This window comes from Schistocerca serialis, chromosome 9 (assembly GCF_023864345.2).
Source record: "Schistocerca serialis cubense isolate TAMUIC-IGC-003099 chromosome 9, iqSchSeri2.2, whole genome shotgun sequence".
Lineage (NCBI taxonomy): Eukaryota > Metazoa > Arthropoda > Insecta > Orthoptera > Acrididae > Schistocerca > Schistocerca serialis.
The window spans coordinates 502148231-502174503 of record NC_064646.1 but is presented as its reverse complement, the minus strand read 5'-3'; the positions used below and the strand labels follow the sequence as shown (position 1 = coordinate 502174503).

The 26273-nt window shown below is 40.5% G+C and overlaps 1 protein-coding gene across 4 annotated transcripts in view; it reads left to right on the top strand.

Moving 5' to 3' along the window:
- LOC126419906 (tau-tubulin kinase homolog Asator) overlaps window positions 1-26273 on the top strand; it is a 609233-nt gene that overhangs the window by 487248 nt on the left and 95712 nt on the right. For all 4 annotated transcript variants that reach the window (XM_050087187.1, XM_050087188.1, XM_050087185.1 and 1 more), the window contains 5 exons: window positions 6408-6555; window positions 13766-13980; window positions 15177-15347; window positions 19753-19851; window positions 23136-23255. In XM_050087187.1, the coding sequence (XP_049943144.1) occupies window positions 6408-6555; window positions 13766-13980; window positions 15177-15347; window positions 19753-19851; window positions 23136-23255 (753 nt within the window). The remainder of the gene's footprint in view (window positions 1-6407; window positions 6556-13765; window positions 13981-15176; window positions 15348-19752; window positions 19852-23135; window positions 23256-26273) is intronic.

Here is a 26273-nt window from a genome sequence, read left to right as displayed (position 1 = left end):
CCCCCACCCACCCACCCATCCACCCCCCAACCATCAGGGACATCCGTCCCCACTTCTAAGCTGGAGAAACGTAAGTCTTCTTCGGCTTCTTTAGCTAGAGAGGTGTCCCTTGGGTCACTCCCTTCCCAGGTTTCTTCTAGTTGGAAAGATGACACCCACCAGTGGCTGAAGAGCCCAAAAGCAGCTGGTTGTAGGGCTTCACGCTCATCCTCGGTCATGGATACTGAGCCAGTGAAGTCCTTCCAGCCAGGAAAACCCAAGGAGCAGCGAGATATATCCAAAAAGAAAACCCCTAAGACCAAGGAAATTTCGGTGGCACTCACACCACCGCTACCTACAAGCTCTGCGGCTGAGGATGTGGTGGAGATTTTGGCATCCACTGAGGACCTAGATCTCGCCAGACCCTCGGACACAATGGAAATAGACTGCTCAGGCAAATCGGTGGCAGCAGGTGACTCAGAGGCGTAAACCTCATTGAATGTTCCAGGCCTTCCCAGTCACACGATGTCATCCTCCAGTGGAATTGCAGTGGTTATTTCCACCACCTGGCAGCTACGGCAACTGTTAAGCTTTACACCTGTTATCTGCATTGCCCTCCAGGAAACCTGGTTCCCAGCAATGCCGACCTCTGCCCTCCACGGCTATATGGGATATTACTGGAACCTTAGCGACTATAATCGAGTGTCAGGGGGAGTTGGCGTTTGTGTCCTAAACTCGGTCTGTAGTGAACATGTGCCACTTCAAACCCCTCTTGAGGCTGTGGCTGTCAGAATAAGGACAACACAGGAAATAAATGTCTGCAACATATATCTCCCTCCAGATGGTGCAGTACCCCTGAATGTATTAGCTGCACTGATTGATCAACTCCCTAAACCTTTCCAACTTCTGGGTGATTTTAATGCCCATAACCCCTTGTGGGGTGGTACCATGCTTACTGGCCGAGGCGGAGATGTCAAAACTTTACTGTCGCAATTCGACCTCTGCATCTTAAATACTGGGGCCACGACACATTTTAGTGTGGCTCACGGTAGTTACTCGGCCATTGATTTATCAATTCGAAGCCCAGGACTTCTCCCGTCTATCCACATGATGACATCACATGATGACCTGTGTTGTGGTGACTACTTCTCCATCTTCATGTCACTGCCCTAGCATCAGGCACACAGACGCCTGCCCAGATGGGCTTTGAACAAGGTGGACTGGGGAAATTTCACCTCTGCTGTCACCACTGGAATCTCCCCCACACGGTAACATTGATGTGACGGGTGAGCAGATAGATGACTAGCACAACTGTTTCTGCGGCAGAAAATGCGATCTGTCACTCTTTAGGGTGCCCGAGGCATAAGGCAGTCCCTTGGTGGTCGCCGGAAGTCGCTGAAGCAATTAAGGAGTGTCCGCAAGCTCTACAGTGGTATAAGCAGCACCCTTCCCTGGAGCACTTCATAGCCTTTAAACAGCTCTGTGCCCGTGTTCGCTACCTGATCAAACAATGGAAGAAGGAGTGTTGGGATAGATACGTCTCCACCATTGGGTGCCATATGTCACCTTCCCAAGTCGGGGCAAAGATCAAACGTCTTTTCGGGTACCAGACCCTGGTGTTACCATAAATGGCGAGTTATGTACTGACGCAAATGCAATTGCCGAGCACTTTGCTCAAGCCTCTTTATCGGAGAATTACCCCTCAGCCTTTCGCACACTCAAATGGTGGCCGGAAGGGAACATCCTCTCATTCACTACACACTCCAGTGAATCCTATAACGCCACATTTACAGTGTGGGAGCTCCTCAGTGCCCTTGCACATTGCCCCGACACAGCTCCTGGGCCTGATTCCATCCACAGCCAGATGATTAAACATCTCTCATCTGACTACAACCAACATCTTCTCATCTTCAACCGGATCTGGTGCAATGGTGTCTTTCCATCGCAGTGGCGGGAGAGCACCATCATTCCAGTGCTCAAACCTGGTAAAAACCTGCTTGATGTGGATAGCTATCAGCCCATCAACCTCACCAACATTCTTTGTAAGCTGCTGGAACTTATGGTATGTCGGCGGTTGGGTTAGGTTCTGGAGTCATGTGGCTTGCTGGCTCCATGTCAGGGTGGCTTCTGCCAGGGTCACTCTACCACTGGTAATCTTGTGTCCATCAAGTCTGCCATCTGAACAGCCATTTCCATATGGCAACACATGATTGCCGTCTTTTTTGACTTCCGTAAAGCATACGACATTACTTGGCAACGTCATATCCTTGCCACATTGTATGAGTGGGGTCTCCAGGGACCACTCCCGATTTTTATCCAAAACTTCCTGTCGCTCTGTACTTTCTGTGTCGTACAAGTTGGCAACTCCCATAGTTCCATCCACATCCAGGAGAATTAGTGTCTCGCAGGTCTCTGTATTGAGCGTCTCTCTATTTCTAGTGGCCATTAACGGTGTAGCAGCACCTGTCTGGCCCTCCGTCTCACCTCCTCCATATGTAGATGAATTCTGCATTTCGTACTGCTGATCCAGTACTGTTGTTGCTGAGTGGCGCCTCCAGAGAGCCATCCACAAGGTGCAGTCATGGGCTCTAGCCCATGGCTTCCAGTTTTCATCCGCAAAGTCGTGTGTCATGCACTTCTGTCGGCGTCGTACCGCTCATCCGGAGCCCACACTTTACCTTAATGACAACCCACTCACTGTAGTAGAGACATATGAATTCCTAGGACTGGTTTTTGATGCTTGACTGACTTGGCTCCCTTATCTTCGTCAGCTTAAGCAGAAGTGCTGGCAGCACTTCAATGCCCTCTGTTGCCAGAGCAACACCAATTGGGGTGCAAATCGCTGTACGCTGCTGCAGCTCTACAGAGCCCTTGTCCAATCCCGTTTTGACTGTGGGAGTGTGGTTATGGTTCAGCGCCTTCAGCATTGCATTTACTCAACACTGTGCACCACTGTGGGGTTCGATTAGCGACAGGAGCTTTTAGGACAAGTCTGATGACCAGCGCACTGGTGGAGGGTGGTGTCCCTCCACTGCAGATCAGACGTGCGCAACTGCTCGCCAGCTACACAGCACACATTCATAGTTCCCCTGAGCATCCGTACTGCCGTCTCCTTTTCCTGCCCGCGACAGTCCATCTCCCGCATCATCGGCCCAGATCGGTGCTAACGATTGTGGTTCGCGAGCAGCCCCTTCTCTCCGAACTGGAGTCCTTCCCTTTACCATCTCTACTTGCGGTCCGTTCACATGTGCCTGCATGGTGTACACCTTGGCCGCAGCTTTGTCTGGACCTTTTGCATGGCCCTAAGGACTCCGTTAACCCTGTCACTCTCCGCTGCCACTTCATCTCGATTCTTGATGTGTTACGAAGCTCTGAAGTGGTTTACACCAATGGATGAATGGCTGATGGTCATGTAGGCTTCACTTATGTTCATGGAGGACATATTGAGCAGCGCTCCTTGCCAGTTGGCTGCAGTGTTTTCACTGCAGAGCTGGTGACCATATGCTCTTGAGTACATCCACTCATGACCTGGTGAGTCATTTCTCCTGTGTACTGACTCATTGAGCAGCCTACAAGCTATCGACAAGTGCTACCCTCGCCACCCTCTGGTAGCATCCAATCAGGAGTCCATCTATGCCCTGGAACAGTCCCGCCATTCCGGGGTGTTTGTGTGGACCCCAGGACACGTCAGAATCCCCGGCAACGAACTTGCTGACAGGCTGGCCAAACAGGCGATGCGGAAACCGCTTCTGGAGATAGGCATCTCTGAAGCTGACCTGCGTTCTGTCTTACACTGCAGGGTTTACCGGCTTTGGGAGATGGAATGGCATAACAGCACTCACAACAAACTGCTTGTCATTAAGGAGACTATGAATGTGTGGAAGTCTTCCATGCGGGCCTCTCTCAGGGAATCAGTTGTCTTCTGCCGGCTCCGCATTGGCTATATGTGGGTAACACATGGTTACCTACTCCATCACGAGGACCCAACTCAGTGTCGCTGTGGCTCCCAAATGACAGTTGTCCACCTTTTGTTGGATTGCCCACTTTTAGCCACTCTGCGGCAAACTTTTAACTTTCCCAGCACCCTGCCTTCGTTGTTGGGCGACAATGCCTCCAGCGTTTTATCCATGAGAGTGGGTTTTGTACTCCTATGTAGGTCTTAGCGCATGTCCTTTGTCCCTCTGTGTCCTCCACCCTAGTGCTTTTAGGGTAGAGGTTTTAATGTGTTGCAGAGTGCTGGCTTTCCCTTTTTATTCTCGTGGTTGGCCAACCCCTGTAATCTGCTTTCATGTTTTACTCTCTTCTGTTTCTAGGGTCTGTCTGTTGTTTTCTTGTCCTCTTTTGTTCCTTTTAGTGTTCGTTGTCTTCCCTTCATTCCTGTGGCTTTTCCTTTCTTTCTGTTTTGCGTTATATGTTTTGTCCATTTTATTCTCACACTTGTGGCATTGTTTTGTTAGGAACAAGGGACCGATGACCTCATAGTTTGGTCCCTTCTCCCACCTTTAAACCAACCAACCAACCAACCAACCGTGATGGAGTACCTGTTCTTGTTGCTGTATGCCTCTCTTCTTCCAATCCCCTCGCCCCTGCTCTCCAAGTGTAACAGTTTGCTGGGATATGAAATGGTACAATCACATAGTATGAATTGTAGGTTGTAGGTAAGGTGGCTGGCAGTTGTCTGTTCATTTGCAACATACTGGGAAAATGCAGTCAGTTTACAAAGGCGACTGCTTACAAATCACTTTTACATCCAATCTTAGAGTATTATTCAAGTGTGGGGGTCCCATAACAAATAGGACTAATGGGGATATTGAATTTGTACAAAGAAGGGCAGCACAGATGGTCACAAGTTTGTTTGGTTTGGGGGAGCACCACACACACATCAAAAAACCTGAATTGACACACACTTGAAGACAGACATTGGTTATCCCCACAAAATCCTCCTTACAAAATTTTGTGAACTAGTATTATGTGAGGAATTTACAGATGTTCTTTGTTCCCTTTTCATATGTGTCCCATAGAGACTACAGGGACAAGATTAGAATAATTGCAGTGCTTGCATAGGCATTTAAGTAGTCATTCTTCCCAGACTCTAGACACTCTTGGAGTGGGGATAACCCTAACATGTGGTACCCTCTGTCACACATTTCACAGTGGTTTGCAGTGTGTGCAGGTGAAGATTTTACACAGTGTGTTTTATTTAATGCATATCTACTTATGGAGCTATGAGGGAGAAAGTCTTGTAGCACTTGTACTGTATGAAATTTGCAAGCCAGTTTTTATGCACTTCTTATACACTGGCAGGAACAAAATGTGACACCCTGAAGAATGAGGTGACCGGTAGTTTATCATTCCAGGAGTATATGATAATAAATCCAGACCAAATGAAACATACATCACAGTAAAGGTGCTCAGACAGTCACATCAATACCACCCTCCCCTGCCCCCTTCCCCCCCCCCCCCCCCAAATCACCCTGGCAGCGACACAGGCATGTGTCCTTACATGCAAATCCTCATAAAGGTGCCGAATGACATCTTGCGATAGATTATTGTGGGCAGCTTGTGCCTTTTGATGTAGTTCAGCAATGGTTCTTGCAGGCTGCAGAGAACCAGTAATTTCCCACTTCATCTTGTCCCATGTGTGCTCAATTGCCAAGAGATTTGGTTATCTCGCTGGACAGCACAATTGTTGTCTACCATAAAGAGCATACTGTGTTGCAGCAGCCGTATGTGGAGCCTGTCCACATGTTATGGGAGGAGGTGTAGCAGGTGGGGGAGGGGCTATGATGTAGTGTCACTGATTTCATTGTCTTCCTTCCGTAAATTTAGGTTGTCATCATCCGTAAAAAGAAACACTGCACTACAATCAGCTCATGCTTATACATTGTAATTTTATGCGTGAAACATAAATACTCTCTTTGGAAGGAGCAAGCTGATCAGTATATGGTTGCACTCTTCATGTCTGGTAAACACTTACAGTGGCATGATAAAACACAAAGACTTTTATGTTTGGTTTGGCAAAAAAATTTTAAATCTAATTTCTACATAGTTGTGCTAATGCACGTTAAGGATCTTTCGTCCAATAATTCAGTGCTTAGAGTAACTTTTCTCTTCATCACCTCTTTCTTCACCTTCAATAATTACTACTTGCCTTTCACTCCTGATAAATGAACTTGTTTTGAAATTCATGTATCTATTAGTCATTCTGCAGTTGTATTTATTTCAGCAGTTTGTGAGCAGGTGTACTCCTTTAATTCACATTACCTCATGATTTATTACTGTATTTTTTGTTAATTAGCATAAAATTTGTTGCTTGCCACAGATGTTTAACCGTGTATAATTTGAATCAGTCTTACCACTGGCAGCGCAGTATTGCGCTCTGGTTTCTGACATTGATGATTTTTTTTCTTTTTTCACTTTCTGAATAGGTTCGCAAGATCGGTGGGGGTGGCTTTGGAGAGATTTATGAGGGACTTGATCTAGTTACCAAAGAACAAGTTGCCCTCAAGGTGGAATCTGCCAGGCAACCAAAACAAGTACTAAAAATGGAAGTTGCCGTACTGAAGAAGCTGCAAGGTTTGTATGGAAGTCATAGCAATGGCACTGAGTTTAATGTCTTGTGGAGGACTTAATGATCGTTTAAAGAATTAAAAAAAAGCTGCACATACACAACAATCTCCATCAGTAGTACTTTGTTTTACACTTTCAATGGAGCACTATAGCTGGCCGCTGTGGCTGAGCGGTTCTAAGCGTTTCAGTCCGGAACTGCGCTGCTGCTATGGTCACAGGTTTGAATCCTGCCTCAGGCATGGATGTGTGTGATGTCCTTAGGTTAGTTAGGTTTAAGTAGCTCTAAGTCTAGAGGACTGATGACCTGAGATTTTAAGTCCCATAGTGCTTAGAGCCATTTCAAGCACTTGTTTCGCTCCTTATGCACTTGAGTGAGATTTGTCTTTTCGGCTTCCCCTTCTACTCCCAAAACTTTTTCATTCTTCCTGACCTACCTACCTGTTCTTCATCAGTTATGGTGTGTTGTTTCCATTTGAATGTTCTTTTTTAGTTGTCGTGTCACTGTTACTCAGAAATGTCTTTTCTTCTCTGATTTAAATCCTTTCTTTTTCAATTTGTTGCACTGTTATAATTAACTCTTCCCAATCAACCTGGAGTTCTTTGAACCCTGGTGTTATTTTTCCAAAAGTGGGTGGTGAGCTGTTTCACTAGCCTAGTTTTTGGCTGTCTTGATGTGTGGCAGAAAAAGGCAACATTGATTTATCACATTGTATGTATCAGTGATTCACTTTGCCACTACACCACTTCATCTGGCAGCAATCTTCATTGCTCACTATGCGGATCTACTTTTGAGTGATTCTTCTGTCTACCTTCTGCTGTTTTTCTGTTGTTGATTTGGTGTTCAACTTTAATAGTGCTTTGCCTGCATATATTGCTTAAAGTTTAATAGAGTAATAGTGTTTGGAGCATTTACTATGATATGTTTAACCTAATTTGGAGGAAAAAATGGTATAGAATAGTGTGTTGTATTAGCATTGGTAGTGAAATTAATGTGTGTATTACATTTACCTACATTGTTTCTTCATCCACAGTTGATGCTCTGGGTAAACCACTTTCAGTTTCAGTATACAATAAACGTAATCAGTTAGTATTGTAACACAGCACTCTTCTAAATATATTGGGTGTAACAAAAGAGTACTGACAGACTATGGAGGGTTTCAGACGGTGTCTCGAAGAACAAATCGAGAACTGGAAACCGCGTTCAGAAACATCAGCCAAAGACACTACAGTGTCAGATCTGCACGGTCCAGCACGCTCAGGTAGGCCATCCTTTTGGTAGAGATCTCGAGTTTGTACACTGATAGATCCCGTGCAGAACTTTTCACAATAAACCTGACATCATTATGCGTGTAAGATGTTATTGAGGAAATTGACACGTGTCATGACGACACTGCAGAGTCCACTAAGTGTTACAACCACAGACACGTCAGCTGTTGCAGGGATGGCCCATCTGAAGGTGTTGGAGCTTGCAAGATTGTCATCAGATGACATTTCCAGGCATGGCTTCCTGTCATCAATTTGCCCCTCAAAACACTTTCTGTGTTCCCTTGAAGTTTGCCTGTTTTGTTTTGTTACACCCTGTATTATCAGTATAAGGAAGTACTGTAACTCGTGCAATTTTTTATTTATTTATTTTAAGGAACAATTTATACTACACCAGTAAATAAGCTTAAATTAAGGGAAGACGTTATCGTGATCATTTACTAAAATTTGTAGATTTTGCGTAGTATGCCATTATTTAAGTTTGCAATTAAAGTTGGAAAGCAACAAAAGTGAATGGCTGTGTAGGTGATACACACTAACAGACAGTAGTCCAAGAGCATAATCATAATTTTAGATAAATCAACTTGTATCACGTGCACAGTCGCATGTTGAGTGTTTCAGTTAATGTGTCACGGAAGTTATTTGATATGTCACAGTGCATTAGAAAGGACTGCTATCTTTGATTGCAAATCATTATTAAGTGCTGAACAATGTTTCCTACACACACACACACACACACACACACACACACACACACACACACACACACACACACATGAATATGTTGTGAATTTATTTTGTTCTTTCAAATAAACATAACCAATTATTTACTGTTGCATGTGTATGAGTGTTATTAGAACTCGTGGCTTGAACATGTCCTACTAACATGTTTTTGATTGTAACAGAATTCTTTGTGTATTCATCTCTCTTATGCCACAGTGTACTAGAACTCTGTTGTTAGTATATTGCGTAATCAGTGTATAGTATATTCCAATGGTTCCCAAACTTTTTTATAATGCAACCCACTATTTTTCTGGAAACATTTTCGTGACCCAGTATATACATATGTGTACTGTACCACTGCAGTCACTACGCAGTAGTTAATAGTAATATAAAAATTATATATAATATGAAACTGAACTTAGTATTGTATGAAAAAATGTTTTGCTGAGTAATAATTTTGAAAATGGTGAAGGGAACATAATTAATGAAAAGAAACAATATTTTGGTCCATAAGAACTTTATTTCATGCAGATTAAATGGTGAAATTAATACTATTTGTGGTATTGTTTAGTCTTGGTGTATTGACACTTTCTATATCTGGATTGAAGCTTGTTACTTTGTCATAAATCGTTTTCTGTGCAAAGTTTGTTTCTATATTTGTTTTTTAAAAAATCCAAGCTAGAAAAAGCACATTCACATAAGTAAGTAGTTGTGAATCCCATTAGTTCCTTCAAAGCTGTGTTCGCAAACACTTGACACTCTCCCTTTAATTTGATTCAAAATAGGATTGGGCTTAATTCTTGAATAAAATTTTCAAAGAAGAATCACATGATAGTTCTATCAGGGAGTCTTCCGCAGATGGTGACAGTTTTAACTTTTTAAGATTGTCCTCTTCAAACAGATTTCTTATCCATAGCAGTTCATCAGGAAGTCTTGGAAAGTAATAACTACAACAAGAAATCAATATTAATAACACTCTTGAATAAGCAAACAACTATCAGTGGAATTAACATGAAATTTTGAGTTTGCTTTGTGGGAACAGCCTAACTATCATTTTGAAAGTGGAGGTGGTTGAACTTAATTGTTACTTTTCTGTATTGGGATAAAAACAATTACGTGAAAATTATGAACATGTTTAATAAGGAATACTTTGAATGTAAGTAATTACTAGTAAAATTATTTCAGAATAAGTATCTGAAACTAGAGGCAAATTCTTCAAGGTGTTGCTTGATGGCAGCTGCTGTTTCCTCGTTAACTTTGATTCCATGTGTTTCTAAAGAATCATTGTGGATTGGGAATGCATCAAAACAGCTCTCTTTCACTTTAGTGGATCATCTTTCAAGTTTTTAAATAGTTGCTTCTATTTTATGTTGACCATAGAACTTCTGGACATCCTTCCCTTGCAGCAATATTGAGGCTATTAAGAGCACTGAATCTGCCACCCAAGTATGAAAGATGTATTAGCCAGTTTTCATCATTTAACATGTCCAAGAAACTGCTCACAGGTTTTGCATTACTTTTGTGCTCCAAGAGGAGATTCTCAGCGCATCTCGAAGCTTAAATACTCTAGATAGCACTTTCTCTCTTGACAACCAACATCCTTCACAGTGCAGGGGAAGTGTTTTGTGCTTGCTGCTCATCTCATCGCACAGTGTGGCAAAGAATCTTGAATTTTTAGGTCTAGATTTAATGAAATTCATGATTTTCACTGCATCATCAATGATTTTCTTTAGGCTTTCAGACAGACCTTTACATACAAGGGCCTCTTGATGCAGGCTACAGTGAGACCATTGAACAGAAGGGGCAACTGCCCTAACTTTGCCAATCAAACCTGAATAAATGCCAGACATAGTATGGGCTTCAGTGATCACTGCAACACATTGTGTCCACCCTATTTCATTTTCTACCATAAAGCCATCAAGACATTTAAAAATTTCTTCCCCTGTTGTTGTCATGGTAAACATTTACAAAAGAGCGTTTCTTCTTCTATTCACATCAACTTCAAACCTAACAAAAGCTAAAAGAATAGCCTCGCCAGCTGTATCTGTGCTTTCATCAAACTGAAATGAAAAGTAGTCTCTTTGCTTGAAAACTGCGATCATGGACTGTTTTACAAACTCTGTTATTTCATCAATCCTTCTCGTTACCATTGTGTTTGATAGGGATATTTTGTCAATTAGTCTTGTGTGCTTTTCACTAAATAAAGCATCAGATACTATTTTGGCCACTGGTAAAATAATATCCTCTTGGACGGTGTGACCTGCCCCCTTTTTGGCTGTTGGTAATGGCAGTCGATTGCACTTGCTTATTTTGTTCCCCAGAAGTCGATTTTCTCATCACTGATTTCAGCTTTAAAAATATTCATTTTTTGTTGTGGAAAAAATTTATTGACTTATTTACATATTCTGGATGTATCTTTGATAAATGTCTTTTCAGTTTTGAGCAAGTACTTCAAAGCTCACAACGCACTGAGATAGTGGCTCTTGATCTGTGCCAGAAAACACACACACATATTTCAAATAATCACCATTGTATATGCGAAAACAAAATTTTGCCTCCTTCCAGAGGCAAAACCTTTAGGTGTATTACATGATGCAATGGCACCGGATGTGGAAGGTTCATCGTAATTACATGAAATCTGTCTTTTACAGCACAATCCTGTTTTAAACCACACATTCATAGTGAAATAAAATTAAACAAGCTGCCACAATAAATACGCATGCACACACTATACCAACAAACAAACAAAGTACTCTCACAGTCATTAGTCACATTGTCGCAAATGGAAGGGCAAGCGGTGTTGCATTATCGCAATTATCAATCAGTCCTGCACCTGCGCTGTTCTTGTTTCACTCAGAGCATGTTATTAGGCCACAATAGTTTCTTGCATAGAATAATTTTGTATATAACTGTTCAGATTATGAAACTTACGTCTTGAAATAAGATTTCATATTTTCAGTCAGTAAGATATTTTACTTAGTTATTTTAAAAAGTCCAGTGACCCACTGGTGGGTCGCTACCCACAGTTTAGGAAGCACTGGTATATTCTCATCAGTGACAAGAGGATTCATTTCTCCCCAAGTAAACCCAAATATGCTTTAAGCTTTTTGCTGTTGAGAGAATTTGTGCCTCACAGCTGCAGCCAAATAATAATAATAATAATCCCAATACCACAACAGATAAGTGCAGACTTTGCAAACAACAAATAGAAACAGTAGATCACATCACAAGAGGATGTACAATACTAGCAAATGCAGAATACCCCAGAAGACATGACAATGTAGCAAAAATAATACATCAACAACTCGCCATACAACATAAACTAATAAAACAACATGTTCCCACATACAAGTATGCACCACAAAATGTACTGGAGAATGATGAATACAAATTATACTGGAACAGAACCATTATAACAGATAAAACAACACCACATAACAAATCTGACATCATACTCACCAATAAAAAGAAAAAATTAACACAACTAATCGAAATATCCGTACCAAATACAACAAATATACAGAAGAAAACAGGAGAAAAAATTGAAAAATACATCCAACTGGCTGAGGAAGTCAAGGACATGTGGCATCAGGATAAAGTTGACATTATACCAATTATACTATCAACTACAGGAGTCATACCACACAATATCCACCAGTACATCAATGCAATACAGCCACATCCAAACTTATATATACAGCTACAGAAATCTGTAATTATTGATACATGTTCAATTACCCGAAAGTTCCTAAATGCAATGTAACATATACCGTACATTTAAAAGGAAGTCACGCTTGATCAAGGTCCGTGTCACTTTCCATTTTTAACCAGACATAACGTCTGAGAACGGAAAGAGTAATAATAATAATCCTCTTCTCTTTCTTGTGCTCTGTCCCGCACCTGTACATTGTGTACACAGTATTAATGCATTTAGCATGGTTAATTTAACTATGTGGTGCAATAGTCCAATGCTGTGGACAGCTGTTAATGTCACTCCTTTGACATTTTTAATCAGTCCTGAGTGTGAAAATACCAGCAGGGCACAGCATCAACAGGGAGCATCCACTGTAGGCAACTGTGTGGATTTGCAGCATCAGGACGGACTAAAAATGCCAAAGGAAGGACATTAACAGTTTTCAACTGCAGTGGACAACTGCACCACAGGATTAAGGGGTGCTCAGATACCCTTCCTGTTGCTACCCCTTTAGTCCCCCATGACAGAATGTGTGTACCTGAACTGTCTGCATGTAGTGTTATTCGTGTGAAAACCTGTTCAAATTTTCTATATATTTGTAAATCATGCAACTGAGATGGGACTTTGGTACCAGCCTAGTATTCACGTAGTAGAATGTGGGAAACTGCTTAAAAACCACATTCAGGCCGGCCAGCGCACCAATACTCTGGGCTGGTACGATCCAGGACTGGTGCATCTCTCCATTCTGGACGCAGTGCTTTAACTTGCTTGGATATCTGGGCAGATGATGACAACAGCAACAGCAGCAGGATAGGCACAACTACTCTTCTGATTCTTGTCGACGTGGCGCCAAAATACAGCAAAAAGGCCAAAGTGGTGGGTGTCTTTGTATCTTCACTCTGCTCCATAGATTGAACTCCCCTAGGCCTGAATGCATTACGTATCTGTCTCTCAGTATAACCATTTTGTCAGAACACTGTCTTCAAATGTTGTATTTCACTCGACAGGCTCTCAGGGTCAGATACCACATGTGCTCTGTGAACTAACATACATAATGCGCTACCGCATTGTGCAGGATGATGGCAGCTTGTGGCATGCAGATGTAGATCTGTATGCGTTGGCTTGCGGTAGACACTGTGTCCCGAGGTTCCATCTGCTTTTCTTCCTACCAAGACATCAAGAAAACCTGTGAAGACTATTTACAACACATCCACCGGGAAAGCTTGAAGAGTCTCAGCATTCTTGTTGTCAGTTATCTCAGCTATTACAAACTGTGAAACTCTTGACAACAGACATAATACTTACCTACCATTCAGCAAATGTTCTATTTTCAGCAGTTCTCTATAGATAATGTGCTGCTCAGTGTTCAGACATTTTTCACAACAATAAAGGCATTATTTTTTCTCTGACCAGTCCATCTTCCGGACATCAGGCGTTGAACATTTGTAGTCACTGACCCAACACTCTTAGAGACTGGAAGCAGAATTACACTTAGAGAAGCAATAGAACTAAAGACAACATTTGTTTATATTTCAGGAAAAGAACACGTGTGTCGATTTATTGGGTGTGGACGCAATGATCGTTTCAATTATGTAGTGATGCAGCTGCAGGGTAAAAACTTGGCAGAGTTACGGCGTGCTCAGCCACGAGGGGCATTCTCCCTCTCCACCACATTGCGCCTTGGTTTGCAGATTTTGAAGGCTATTGACAGCATCCACCAGGTCGGATTCCTCCATCGGGACATCAAGCCTGTGAGTAGTTGAACACTGTCATTCAAATAAAGTAATTTTTTATAAGTAATAAGTTGTTATTAGCTATATTTACGCAAAAAATGATCAAATATGATGGTAAAACTACCACATTATATTTTGTGCATCCAGCTGTAACTGCACGAATGTCAAGAATTTTCATGTGGTATTGAACAGAACTAATGGTGAATAGAAAACTCTACAATGGTTTCTCAAATCCTGTGATTTTATTTATATCCTGTACAAAGCTGAAAAATGAAGTAAGTTCAGAGCACTAGGGAGAGAAGTTGTGTTCAGTATAGCTTCAAAGAAAGTCACAGCGAGTAATTCACATACACTAGTAACAAGTGTATCCAGAACCATTTCATCATTCACTGATAATCAGGCACATGTTAATATAGACCAAGAAATAAACAATTAAAGAAAATATTAATGAAGTACTTCAATTGGGATGTTGCGCAGTATAGCACCAAAATATGCTCACTATGGTGGAGGGAGAAGAAATGCTGGGAGGCTTTTGAGATGGGAATCTGGAGAAGAATGAAAAGTGTGGAAAGGACATAAAATTCGAAATAAAGTTGAGTGACAAAGACTGAACATGAAAAGACAAATAGAGAAAACAGGAGGAGGAAAATAAATTTACTAGGATGCTGGATGAAAATGGGCTGTGTAAAAAATGATGCACTAGAGAGAATGGTGATTGAGAAGAACACTAGAATAGAAGAAGGTACCAGCCGATTGACAATCTCAAAATAAATGTGTTACATGCAGCTATGTAAAGACTGGTGGAAAACAAGGAGAACTGGAGAATGTTGAACTTGTAGTGATAGACCTGACCAGGGGTGGGACACATCGTCATCTAGTACTTGTTTGTGCTCCTGTTGTCAGCAGAACTTTTCTCAATTAACTTGTAAAATGAACTGTGTAAATCAGATACTGCTGTCATTGAAGAAAATAAACCTATAACAGGGAGGACTCTTGCACACATTCTGGACCAGCCATCCACATTTAATTCCTCATGGTCATTAATTCTGTTTCTGAGTCTACCTCATAAGATTTTTGCCATGCATTTTGTGTCTGACATTTAAATACTTTGTTACAATAGGAGGGTAGATTACACGAAATAATATATACATGGTGATAGTTTCCTAAGAGCATGTAAAATCTCTTCGTGTCATCTGTTTTTGGTTTTGTTTCAGTCTAATTTTTCGGTGGGTCGCCTTCCATACACTTGCCGAAGAGTGTATATGTTAGATTTTGGTCTGGCACGTCAATACACTACAGCTACTGGGGAGGTCAGAGCTCCACGAGCAGCTGCTGGTTTCCGTGGTACCGTACGCTATGCATCCATCAATGCTCATAAGAATAAAGTAAGTATGTGTTATGTCATGCTGTGTACACTGTTTCAGTTTAACTTGTTGTGACAATGGGAAGTCCTGTGTGGACTGCAAGCTTTAAGAATGAGAAAAGGGACAACACACTGTACAGTGTAAATGTCAAGTAGTCAATAGGCACGTTGAAATGGAAGCTGCACTTTGCTGTTCGGCATCCTATCTTGTCCACACACCCACATGCAAAGGTACAATCATCTAAACACAAGTTTGAGAGTTGAACTGTGATGTCCAACTCTTCAACTTTTTTTTTCATACCTGGTAGCTGTTCAGTGTCTCCACTATATAGTTTACTCATTCCATTATCAGCTTAGTTCAGACAGTTTTCAGTTAAGATTCATGTCCATTTTGTATGATACACCATTTTAAAAAATGAAATTTTCATCTTATAAGTTATTGTGTTCACACCAGTATCTTAAATTTTGAATTTTTAGTTTAGTATAAAGTTTCCTCAATCATTCAACCATCTGATCTCTGGTGTTTCTCGGATGACAGCAAAAAATAATGTTCTCAGTTCTCTGTGCATTATTTGTACATATTTAGCTGTCATTGCCGTCTACTATTCTCCCCTCGCACTTGCAAATAAAACCATGATTTCAAAACTATACAGTGACTATTCCCACTTTTTGAAGTAATTGGCAATGGTAGAAATTGTTACAATAGAGAATGCATTGTGTCTTCTTACAAATGAGAAAGTAGGAGAATGATTCAGTGAGGTTAAGGATTTTGAAGTAGATGGCAATGATGGCTGAAATTTCAAGGTGTTCTGTCTAAACGTATTCATTATGTTAATTTTATTTTCATTTAGTTGTCACTTTTTCCTTTTCCATTGATTGGCTGCCTGTATGTTCTCCAGTCAGAATTTACCACAGGCAAACAATGTCCACCTCATGGTTTGTGTTATGCTGTCTTGATCCGGCAATACTTCCCTTTGAAGTACTGCTTCATATTCTTCCTAGTCATTGTTATGGAACAGTTCCTTACTTACATTTTTACAAGTTTTTGTGCCTTGTGCTCCAGTTGTGACACACCTTCAGGCAGTATGTATTCCTGTGGCCTGAATTTGATCCCGCACACGTCTCTGTAGTCCTGGTTCCCAGTCATTTTTCCTCAGTTTTCTGACTTTAAATGTTCCTGTGATGAATGTGTTGTCACAAATGAAAGCTAGTGCCGTAATATCCTTCATATCGCAAGCTGTCCAAATGTCAGGCTGAGTGATCAGTTATCCAGGCCAGACTCAAGTTTTCATTTTCACTGACATTCCGTCTTATTAATTTCCAAGTCTACAGAAAATTTGACTCATTTCTGGAGGTATGCTCAGTAGGACTAAATGGTTAATGTGGCTGTGCACCATATGTAGAAAATATGTATCTGAAGTTGACTTTGCACAAATTTGGATTTGGCATGATATCTGGGAGCTGACACATCAAAACCAATGATGGTACTGGTTTCTCACGTAACAGCAAAAATAGTATTCTCAGTAACATATCTGTTTGTAAATATTTGTCTATGGCTACACATTACTACTCCCTCCCCTCACATTTGCAAATAGAAGAGTCATTGCATAATTTTAAAAATGCTATTTCTTCAACACACTTGCAAATAACAAATCATTATGAACCATTTATTGCGGTTCTCATGTACCTATTGTGTTTGAAGCTCCTTGATGTGTAGAGAATTTTCAGGCTTTTAGAACAAAGTTATTAATCCTGGACACTTTTCTGATCTTTTATTTGTGATTCAATTTTGTTTTTACATATTGTTATGGAGTGAACTGGTGCAGTTGTCAGCACACTGGACTTCCATTCAGGAGGACAATGGTTCAAATCCACATCCTGACATACAGATTTATGCTTTCCATGATTTCCCTAAATCGCTCCAGGCAAATGGCAGGACGTTGTTTTTGAAAGGGCACCGTCGATTGCCTTCTCAGTGCTTACAATATTGCAAGCTTGTGCTCTGTGTCTAATGGCCTATATGTGGATGGGAGATTAAACACTAATTTTCCTTCCTTCATATCTTGTTATTTTCTAGTTGCCATGAAATTTTTTGTACATGGTCAGTGACATTTGTAATGTGGTAATATGAACTGTACCCTGTGCTTCTAAATTTGTATTTGTTTTTCTGGTTCTTCCTGAAGGCCTGCTTAGTTTTCTAATCAAATTGGTGCTAAAATTTTGTCATAAAGATTCCTATTTTGGAGTATGTACATTTTCTGACACTTTTTAAGCACTTCTCCATTTCCTCATTGATGTAATTTTGATGTTGTTCTAGGATAATTTCAATTTTCCATGTCATTAACTTTTGATGGATGACTTTGTAATTATGGATTCTAATGCAGTCAGTGGCAGTGAAACTTGTAGACACAGTTTACTCCCCTTTGAAGCATATCTTTATTCAGGGTGTATACGCCCCGGGACAACCAGGAGATCCAGGAAAAACACGGGAATTTTTTAAAACTCAGGGAATTTTTCAGAGTTTTAGTTTTTCAGTTAAATTTTTGTAATTTTGATTGCTAAAAACTGATAGTCTGACAAAGAATATTACTCTACGTCGCTACTGCAGAATTATATTACAGCAATAAAACATAAATGGGAGGAAAAAATTAAGTAAAACTTAAGTTGCAAAGGAAATACGCCATTTACAAGAAAACAAACTGCACACACAAACGTCTGTCAACAACAAAACGTGTTAAATGCATTAGGACGAAAGACAATGCTATACTTCATAACAGCAAACTGCTTGCGATGATCGTGACGTCACAATTGTTTACGTTAGCTTCGTTAGAGAAGATGCCAGTCGCGTATGAACAGAACATTCTCCCACATCTGGCTACTTGGAAGAGTGGTTGTAGCAAGCAGCCAGGTGCTACCCGGAAAAGTTTTCTGGGACGTAGTGTTTACATTTAATTATTTTGCTGTTTCCTCTTCGTTTACAGATCTCACGTCAAATGAAAACAAAACGGATTTCTGTGGCCGGGAGCCATCAATTCATAGATTTCATAGACTCGTAGATAAAATAAATCACATAATTATGGAAGACTAAAATATGTTATTCGTTTCAGTTTTCTGGTTTTATTTCAATTCCAGGTTTATAACAGTCAAGCATTAATCGCCTTGCAGAATGGTGAAGTTATTTTTGTCGGTTTTCTAAAGAAATTTATTTGTTGTTAATCTTTTCCGCTGAGGCAGTCAATTTATTTGAAACTAAGTGTTTCGTCCCATCCCATACTAGTTTCAACTGTTTGCTGGATTACAAGTGCACATTTTCTTCTTCTGGCATGTATGGCACTATCGATAAAATGAAATGAGCGTATGGCATCGTTGGCTGGGAGGCCCCTATTCGGGGAAGTTCGGCTCCCAGGTGCAAGTCTTTATTTCATTCAGCGCCACGATAATAAAGAACCAAACATGAGATAGTGCAGTATTGATACTCCAATAAAATTTACATCCCGAAAACCACACTGAAAAGCTTAATTTCAGGTTGGGACCTACTTCATTGTGAATCTGGACATACGAATGTACACTTTAAGCGGAATTGGGTATTTTAGTGTGGTTTACGAATTTCCGATGCTCTTGGATTATAACACTCGTAGAAAAAAACCGATTTATATGTGAAACCTTAGCTTTTCTGGTGGCTAATTGATCTTAGAGACCAGTATTATATGTGAAAGCGTAGCTTCCCTTGCAGCCACACTTATATATTAATTTAAACTATTAACTTTTCGTACTCGTGTGTTCGTGCTATTTAACAGTGATGTTGCTGTTGACTGACTACATCACATGTTATAAGCTGTGAATACCTGCCTTCATTGGCTGTAGAGATCACGTGGCATTATGATTGACGTACAAAAGCGCATCACAAACTCGATTTCAATGCTTCGGAAAGTAACTTGCCGAGTTTGGTGGAATTCGAATCTGTACTTTAGTAATATGAAAATATGCAGCATACTTGTGGCTGCACATAATTTTTTTTCCCCGCTCGCGGTCGTTTACTTATGTGCCGGGAATTTCAAGCCGTTGCATGAAACCTTAACCCTTCAAAGGACTGATAAATTTTACAGCTCCGAGGGAAAGTATTCTGTCATTTATCAGGGAAAAAGTGTATTTTCGTCCGGGAGAAAGTGTATTTTTAGCCGGGAAATCCGGGAATTTTTTTTCCTTGTCCGCGTATACACCCTGTTTATTGCATTTAGTGAGTGATGTCATCACAGTCTTCATTCATGCTCCCTGCCTCACTTCAATCCCTCCCCTACCCTTCTCTTCCCTCTCTTTTCTCCAAGATCATTTTCTTCTGTAATTGCACCCAGTGTTTGAAGTTTTCTTGAATGTAATATTAGTAATAAAATAATAAAACGCACTACACAATTTTTTATTGGTTTTAGGAAATGGGAAGGCATGATGACTTGTGGTCGTTATTTTACATGCTGGTGGAATTTGTCAATGGGCAGCTCCCATGGCGAAAGATAAAGGACAAAGAACAGGTACGGTAACTAAAATGTTGATAACACCCCAGATGCATACTTGTCTGTTATGTATCCTCGCGTATGTGAGACAATGTTATGTACAGTTGAGACTAAGTTTAATTGTATGCGTAATGATGTACATTATTTCATATCTTTAATGTTCTGTAATGATGAGTCAATTTTTTTGTCATCAGTCAACAAGAAGATGATATAATAATGGGACATAATGACTGAAAAGACAGACCATAATTCATCCACCTTTGACAAAATGATGATGGGCACATTTGCACATAAAACACTAGGAGTTTAGTCTCTGATTCTGCTTCAGAGCAGAAAGTTTACTTCTGATACTGTGGGGAGAATGGGTCCTTGGTATAATGTTTTTAAAATATTTTACTTATACTTCATCTAATGCTGCTAATGAACATTCTGTGATGCCAAAATTTCTGCTTTCTGCACAGTTATTTGTGTCTCAGCTACACAGATCACCATTAACATAAAGTTAGCATTGTATTATTTGTGTGAACCAGTGGGAATGTGAACTCATGGGTCCATGTCTCTCAGCTGAATTATGGCTGTAATTGTGTATCCATTATTTATTGCTACAAGTTACAAGTCTTACAGCACTGAGAATATAAGCAATCCGAATGACAAAAATATGTTGTCCTATTGGCTCCCGACAGCCGAATCGGCAGAAATTGTATGACTTCATATTAACACTGTAATCAATCTGGAAAATTGGCAGTTCTATAGAGCAGTGACAGCTTTAGCATCATTGGCATTTGTTGTCCTCTGTTCCAAGTATTCTGTGCAAATATATTTTTGTTAGCATTAATTTGTGTCCTGGGCTGAAGTGTAGATTGGGGTCACTTCCAGTCACAGCAGCTTGTGTCTAATGATCACAGAACACCAATGTGTCAGTTGTGTGTAGCCAGTGGGATGATAGTTTCACCTAGTGAATTTCACATCTATATTGACCTCAGAATGTAACAGTATCCTTTAGAATAAATCTGCATGTGACCTCGACTGCCAAAACTTCATCTGGGAGTGTAAACAACCCCTGTATTAACGTATTACATGGCATAAAAATGTCAACCTGAGCAGCATTAGTGTAATTGGTGAATATAAGGCAACTTTTTTTTTTTTTGCATTATGAACTTGAGAAAATATCTCTTCTTATAATTGTGTAAATATAGTATTACTAATTTACTCTGTAGTTGCTATGCTAATTTAAGAGCAATTTCTACAATGACATCAGCGTTTTACACATGGATGCAAATGTAGTTGTGTTCTTGCTACATTGTTTTGTAAATGTCTGTTGCAAAGTATAGTGGAGCTTAAGAGTGAGTTAAGAAATGTTGTGTGGGACACATTTTCGTTTCATTGAAGAATATTTTCACAGGGACTCTTTAAATTGATGTATAATTCATTATGAAATTACAGTGATGGACCAGTACCTGCCTCTAGCATGTGAAATTCCAGTACTGCCAATACTCGCTTACTCCATCAATCCAAAAAGTTTAGAGGCTGGATTAATAAAAAATTGAGAAAAGTTAAGGTAGTGGTTTTAATGCTTCAGGTGTTCTATGTAGTCCTCCCCACTGGATTATAGCATATAGCATGTTCATACCACCATATGAATCTATCAGAAAACTCCTTATTTGAGAATTTGTTCAACTCGTGTTGCATTCACTCGAATGCTGATTATGGAATTAAAGCGTTGACCCTTTGCATGAATTTTTATTTCTGGGGATTAAAAAGAAAAAAAAAACAACTCACTCGGCACCAAATAGGGTGAATGTGGAGGGCAGTTGAGAACTGATACCTTTGGGTCCCCCCCCCCCCCCCCCCCCCCCTCCACACACACACACACACACACACACACACACACACACACTAGGAACTGCACAACAGCTGCAGCCGTGTAAGTGGCTCATTGTCATGCAACGTAAAGAAATCCCTCCCTATCAATTGTTGCAAATGAAGCATTTGATTCCTTTTGCACAACTAATCTGTGACACCTAAATAACACTGGGAATTAACAGTGGTGCCACTGGGAACAAACTCCCCGGGTATAATGTTATGAGCATGCAAATAGTGAGAGACCCATTCTGCACTCTTGTCATTTTGTGGTACATTTGTATTAAGAACAGCAAGGCTTCTCAACTGTGATTAATTTTTTCCAGAAAAGAATGGTCCACATTCTTAGTATCCGTCGAGCTATGGCAGGCACCCACATGTCATCATTTTTGTTCAGGAGTCTCCATTAGGAGATGACATGTTGAGTTGCAGACAGGCACAATGAAAAGACTGTTTTCGTTGTGCCTGTCTGCAACTCAATGTGTCTATGGTCAGTAGCAATCTGTCTCTTCCGTAATTGTTGATGTTCCAATCTTGACCCTCCGTTGTATGATTTTTCCATCAGGAGAACTTGAGGTGTGACACCCTGACCTATCATTGTCCTTGAGTGGCACTTGTCCTTCTTTAAACATTTAAACCACTCAAATACTTGTGCACAACTTAAACAATTATTCCCGTAAGCCTTTTTCGTGGACTCAAAAGTCTCTATAGCCATTTTACCAAGAAAATGTGAAATTGAATTATAGGTCATTTCTTCATTGTAATTAGTCACATAAAGTATTGACAAACCACGTGTCCACTGCTTGCTCTCAGCTGGCTGGTCGAATGCACATCTGTTGTGTTTATAGTTATTAGTTTAAGCTGCCGTGGTGGTTACTGTGCTGACGACACTTGTATACTAGTAATAAAATCAGTCTTGAAACTTTTTGGATAAATGATGTATTAGTGAATTGTCATGCTGTTGGGGACTAGTAGTTTCTTTCTCAGGAAGGTGAGAGGGGTACACTATAAAGAAAGGGTGGGTCACTCAGACCTCAGGCTGAGAAAGGATTAGGGCAGGCAATTTGTTTCATATAATTAATTAAGCTTTCATTACAATGCTTTGATTATAATTGGTACTAATGGTTTTATATTATAACAACTGATAATTTTAATCCATTTTCTCGTACTAAATGTATATACGTTCCGTATTTTCTCCAGAGGATCTAAGCTAGGTGGTTGATGTAATGTAGTGTATTACTTATTTTGTACAGCAATGTTTATTGATACAGGTATATACCCACCCTCTGTTGTTGTTATTACTATTATTTCATCTATAATAACTGCTATTTTTGTTGGAAGAAGTAGATTCAGCTCTTTGTCCTGAATATTTTGTCTATGCTATTACTGTTATTTGTTGTTCTCTGCAATGAAAATTGAACAATGTCTGTTTTGTGCTGTAGGTCGGCCTCATGAAGGAGAAGTATGACCACCGTTTGTTGCTGAAGCACCTTCCCTCTGATTTGAGGCAGTTCCTCGACCACATACAATCTCTGACATATGAAGACAAGCCTGACTACCAGGTAACAAGAAGTTAAAACCTCAGTTTTGTAAGCTTTGCTGCCGACTGTAATCACCTACTTCTTTCCTGCTTTTCCATAACATTAACTATATTCTTTATTTCTCATTATTAGCAATTTGGTTCTGAACCCTGAACCCTGAAAAAGTAAAATTAATCTCTACCACTCTTTCCTTTACTAAAAGCTACTGGTAGCATACCTTCTTTGCCACATTTTTATTATCTTTGAGCTCACATCACAAATAATCACCATTGCTCTGCACTCCTCTCGTTGCACCTTTAGGTGTGCCCACTGCCCAACCTCTGCACCCACAGACCCTACTTGTAAAACACGGATTTCATTCCTTCCATAAGTGACAGCATGATATCTAACTGAGACTTTGTGGCATACACTCTTCCTGCAGTGCTATCTAGAATACAATGAGGTGACAAAATCCGTGGGATAGTCGAACACATACATATACAGATGGTGGTAGTATTGTGTATACAAGATATAAAAGGATTGTGCATTGGCAGAGCTGTCATTTGTATTCATATAATTTATGTTAAATGGTTTCCAATGCTATTATGGCCACGTGATGGGAATTAACAGACCATAGATCCAGAATGGTAGTTGAGCTAATCCGCCTGGGACATTCCATTTCGGAAATTGATAGGGAACTCGGTAATCCATAATCCACAGTGTCAAGAGTGTACTGAGAATACCAAATTTGAGGTGTTACCTCTCACTGTGGACAACGCAGTGGCTGTGATGGCCTTCACTTAATGACCGCATTTGTGTAGAGTTGTCAGTCCTAAGAGACAAGCAATACTGCATGAAATAGCTACAGAAATCAATGTGGGATGTACGACAAATGTCTCCATTAGGACAGTACGGCAAAATTTGGCATTAATGGTCTATGGCAACAGAAGAACGACGCAAGTGCCTTTGCTAACAGCACATCACCTGCAGTACCTCTCCTGGGCTTGTGACATTATCAGCTGGACCCTAGCCAATTGGAAAACTGTGGCCTGGTTGGATGAATCTCAATTTCAGTTGGTGAGAGCTGATGGTAAGGTTCAAGTGTGGTGCACACACTCCATGAAGCCATTGGCTCAGGTTGTCAACAAGGTATTGTGTAAGCTGTTGGTGGCTCCATAAAGGTGTGGGCTGTGTTTACATAATGGACTGGGTCATTGAGTATAAATTGTTATGTTTGGCTACTTGGAGACTGCAGCCGTTCATGGACTTCATGTTCCCAAACAATGATGGAATTTTTATGGATAACAATGTGGCATGTCACCAGGCCACAATTCTTCAGGATTTGTTTGAAAAACATTCTGGACAGTGTGAATGAATGATTTGGGAGCCCAGATTGCCTGACATAAATCCCGTGAAATATTTATGGCATATAAAAGAGAGGTTATTTCATGCAGGCAACATTTTCACAATTATGGACGGCTATAGAGGCAGCATGGCTCAGTATTTCTGTGAGACACTTCCAACGACGTGTTGAGTTGCTGCACTATGCTGGGCAAAAGGTGGTCTGACATGATATAAGGAGATATCCTGTGACATTTGTCATATCAGTGTGTATGGCTTCCACTTACCTCCCCAGTTGCCTGTATACCAAAATCCACTTCTCTAGCTGTATATCAAAATCCACTTCCCTAGCTGCAGCCTTTATGTTCTCAAAGATATCCAGCTATTAATTTTCCACCAGTCCAGTAATCATTGCTACTCGAACCTTGCATATCCAGATCTCCCAGGCTTCTGTTCCAGAATCGTCTGCTCGTGATCCGAGTAAAAGTGTGCAGTCAGTACCAAAAGCGTCAGTGACCGTGTGAGGTCTGTATGTGTTTACTCTCTGATGGAGGACATCATCCGAGACCTCAGTTTGTAATTGTCCTATTCTGTATGTGTCCACCTCCTGCTAAACATTTGCTTCATTGATATGGTAATGGAAAGTCCTGGCAGAAAGTAAATAATTTAGGGGTAAAGGTAACTACTCATCAAATAGTAAAGGCATTTCAAAATTGTCCCTCGCCGACTGTTGACTGCTTTTTCCCAGATTGGTAATAAACTAAAAAATCGTGTAGAATACCACCAATGAATAGAATACTTACTAATAGTAATAGCTGAGAGAGACCCCCACATATCACATCTAAAGTTTCTAATCTGGGGGCCGTTCAGTAATTTGAGTCCGTTATTTTGAAATAGTCTTCCTGAGCAGTAAGGGAAGGTCAGTAATTTTCAGAATTGGTAGTGATGACTACCACTCTTATCTTGTGGCGAGCCACACTTAAATACTTACAGTAATTGAATACTATGTAATTCAGAGCTTTATTCACTGATTTAGTTCAAGTTTTTGAGAAAGGTTAAAACTGTGATAAACTGTAAGAAACCTGTAAGAAGAAAACTGCCAGTTCTGAAGTGATTATCCTGAAATTATATTGGGCAAAGTAGTAGTTAACACATTCTTCATGTGGACACCTGTAGTTTCTGTCCTCCAATGTTATTTATAATCCGTTTTGATTGCAAAAAATGTTTATTCAAATGACCAGTTTCAGTTCCTCTAGAACCATCTTCAGATCTGCAATCTTGGTTACAGGAGTAACCTGTCCATAGACAGCAACCTACACATGCTGCGTCATGTTCAGCCATAATGTAGTGTAAGTCCCATCGTAAAAGAGAAGTTGTCATGAACGTGGAACAAATAAGTATATCTAAAAACAAAGATGATGTGACTTACCAAATGAAAGTGCTGGCAGGTCGACAGACACACAAACAAACACAAACATACACACAAAATTCAAGCTTTCGCAACAAACTGTTGCCTCATCAGGAAAGAGGGAAGGAGAGGGAAAGACGAAAGGATGTGGGTTTTAAGGGAGAGGGTAAGGAGTCATTCCAATCCCGGGAGCAGAAAGACTTACCTTAGGGGGAAAAAAGGATGTGTATACACTCGCGCACACACACACATATCCATCCACACATATACAGACACAAGCAGACGTCTGCTTGTATCTGTATATGTGTGGA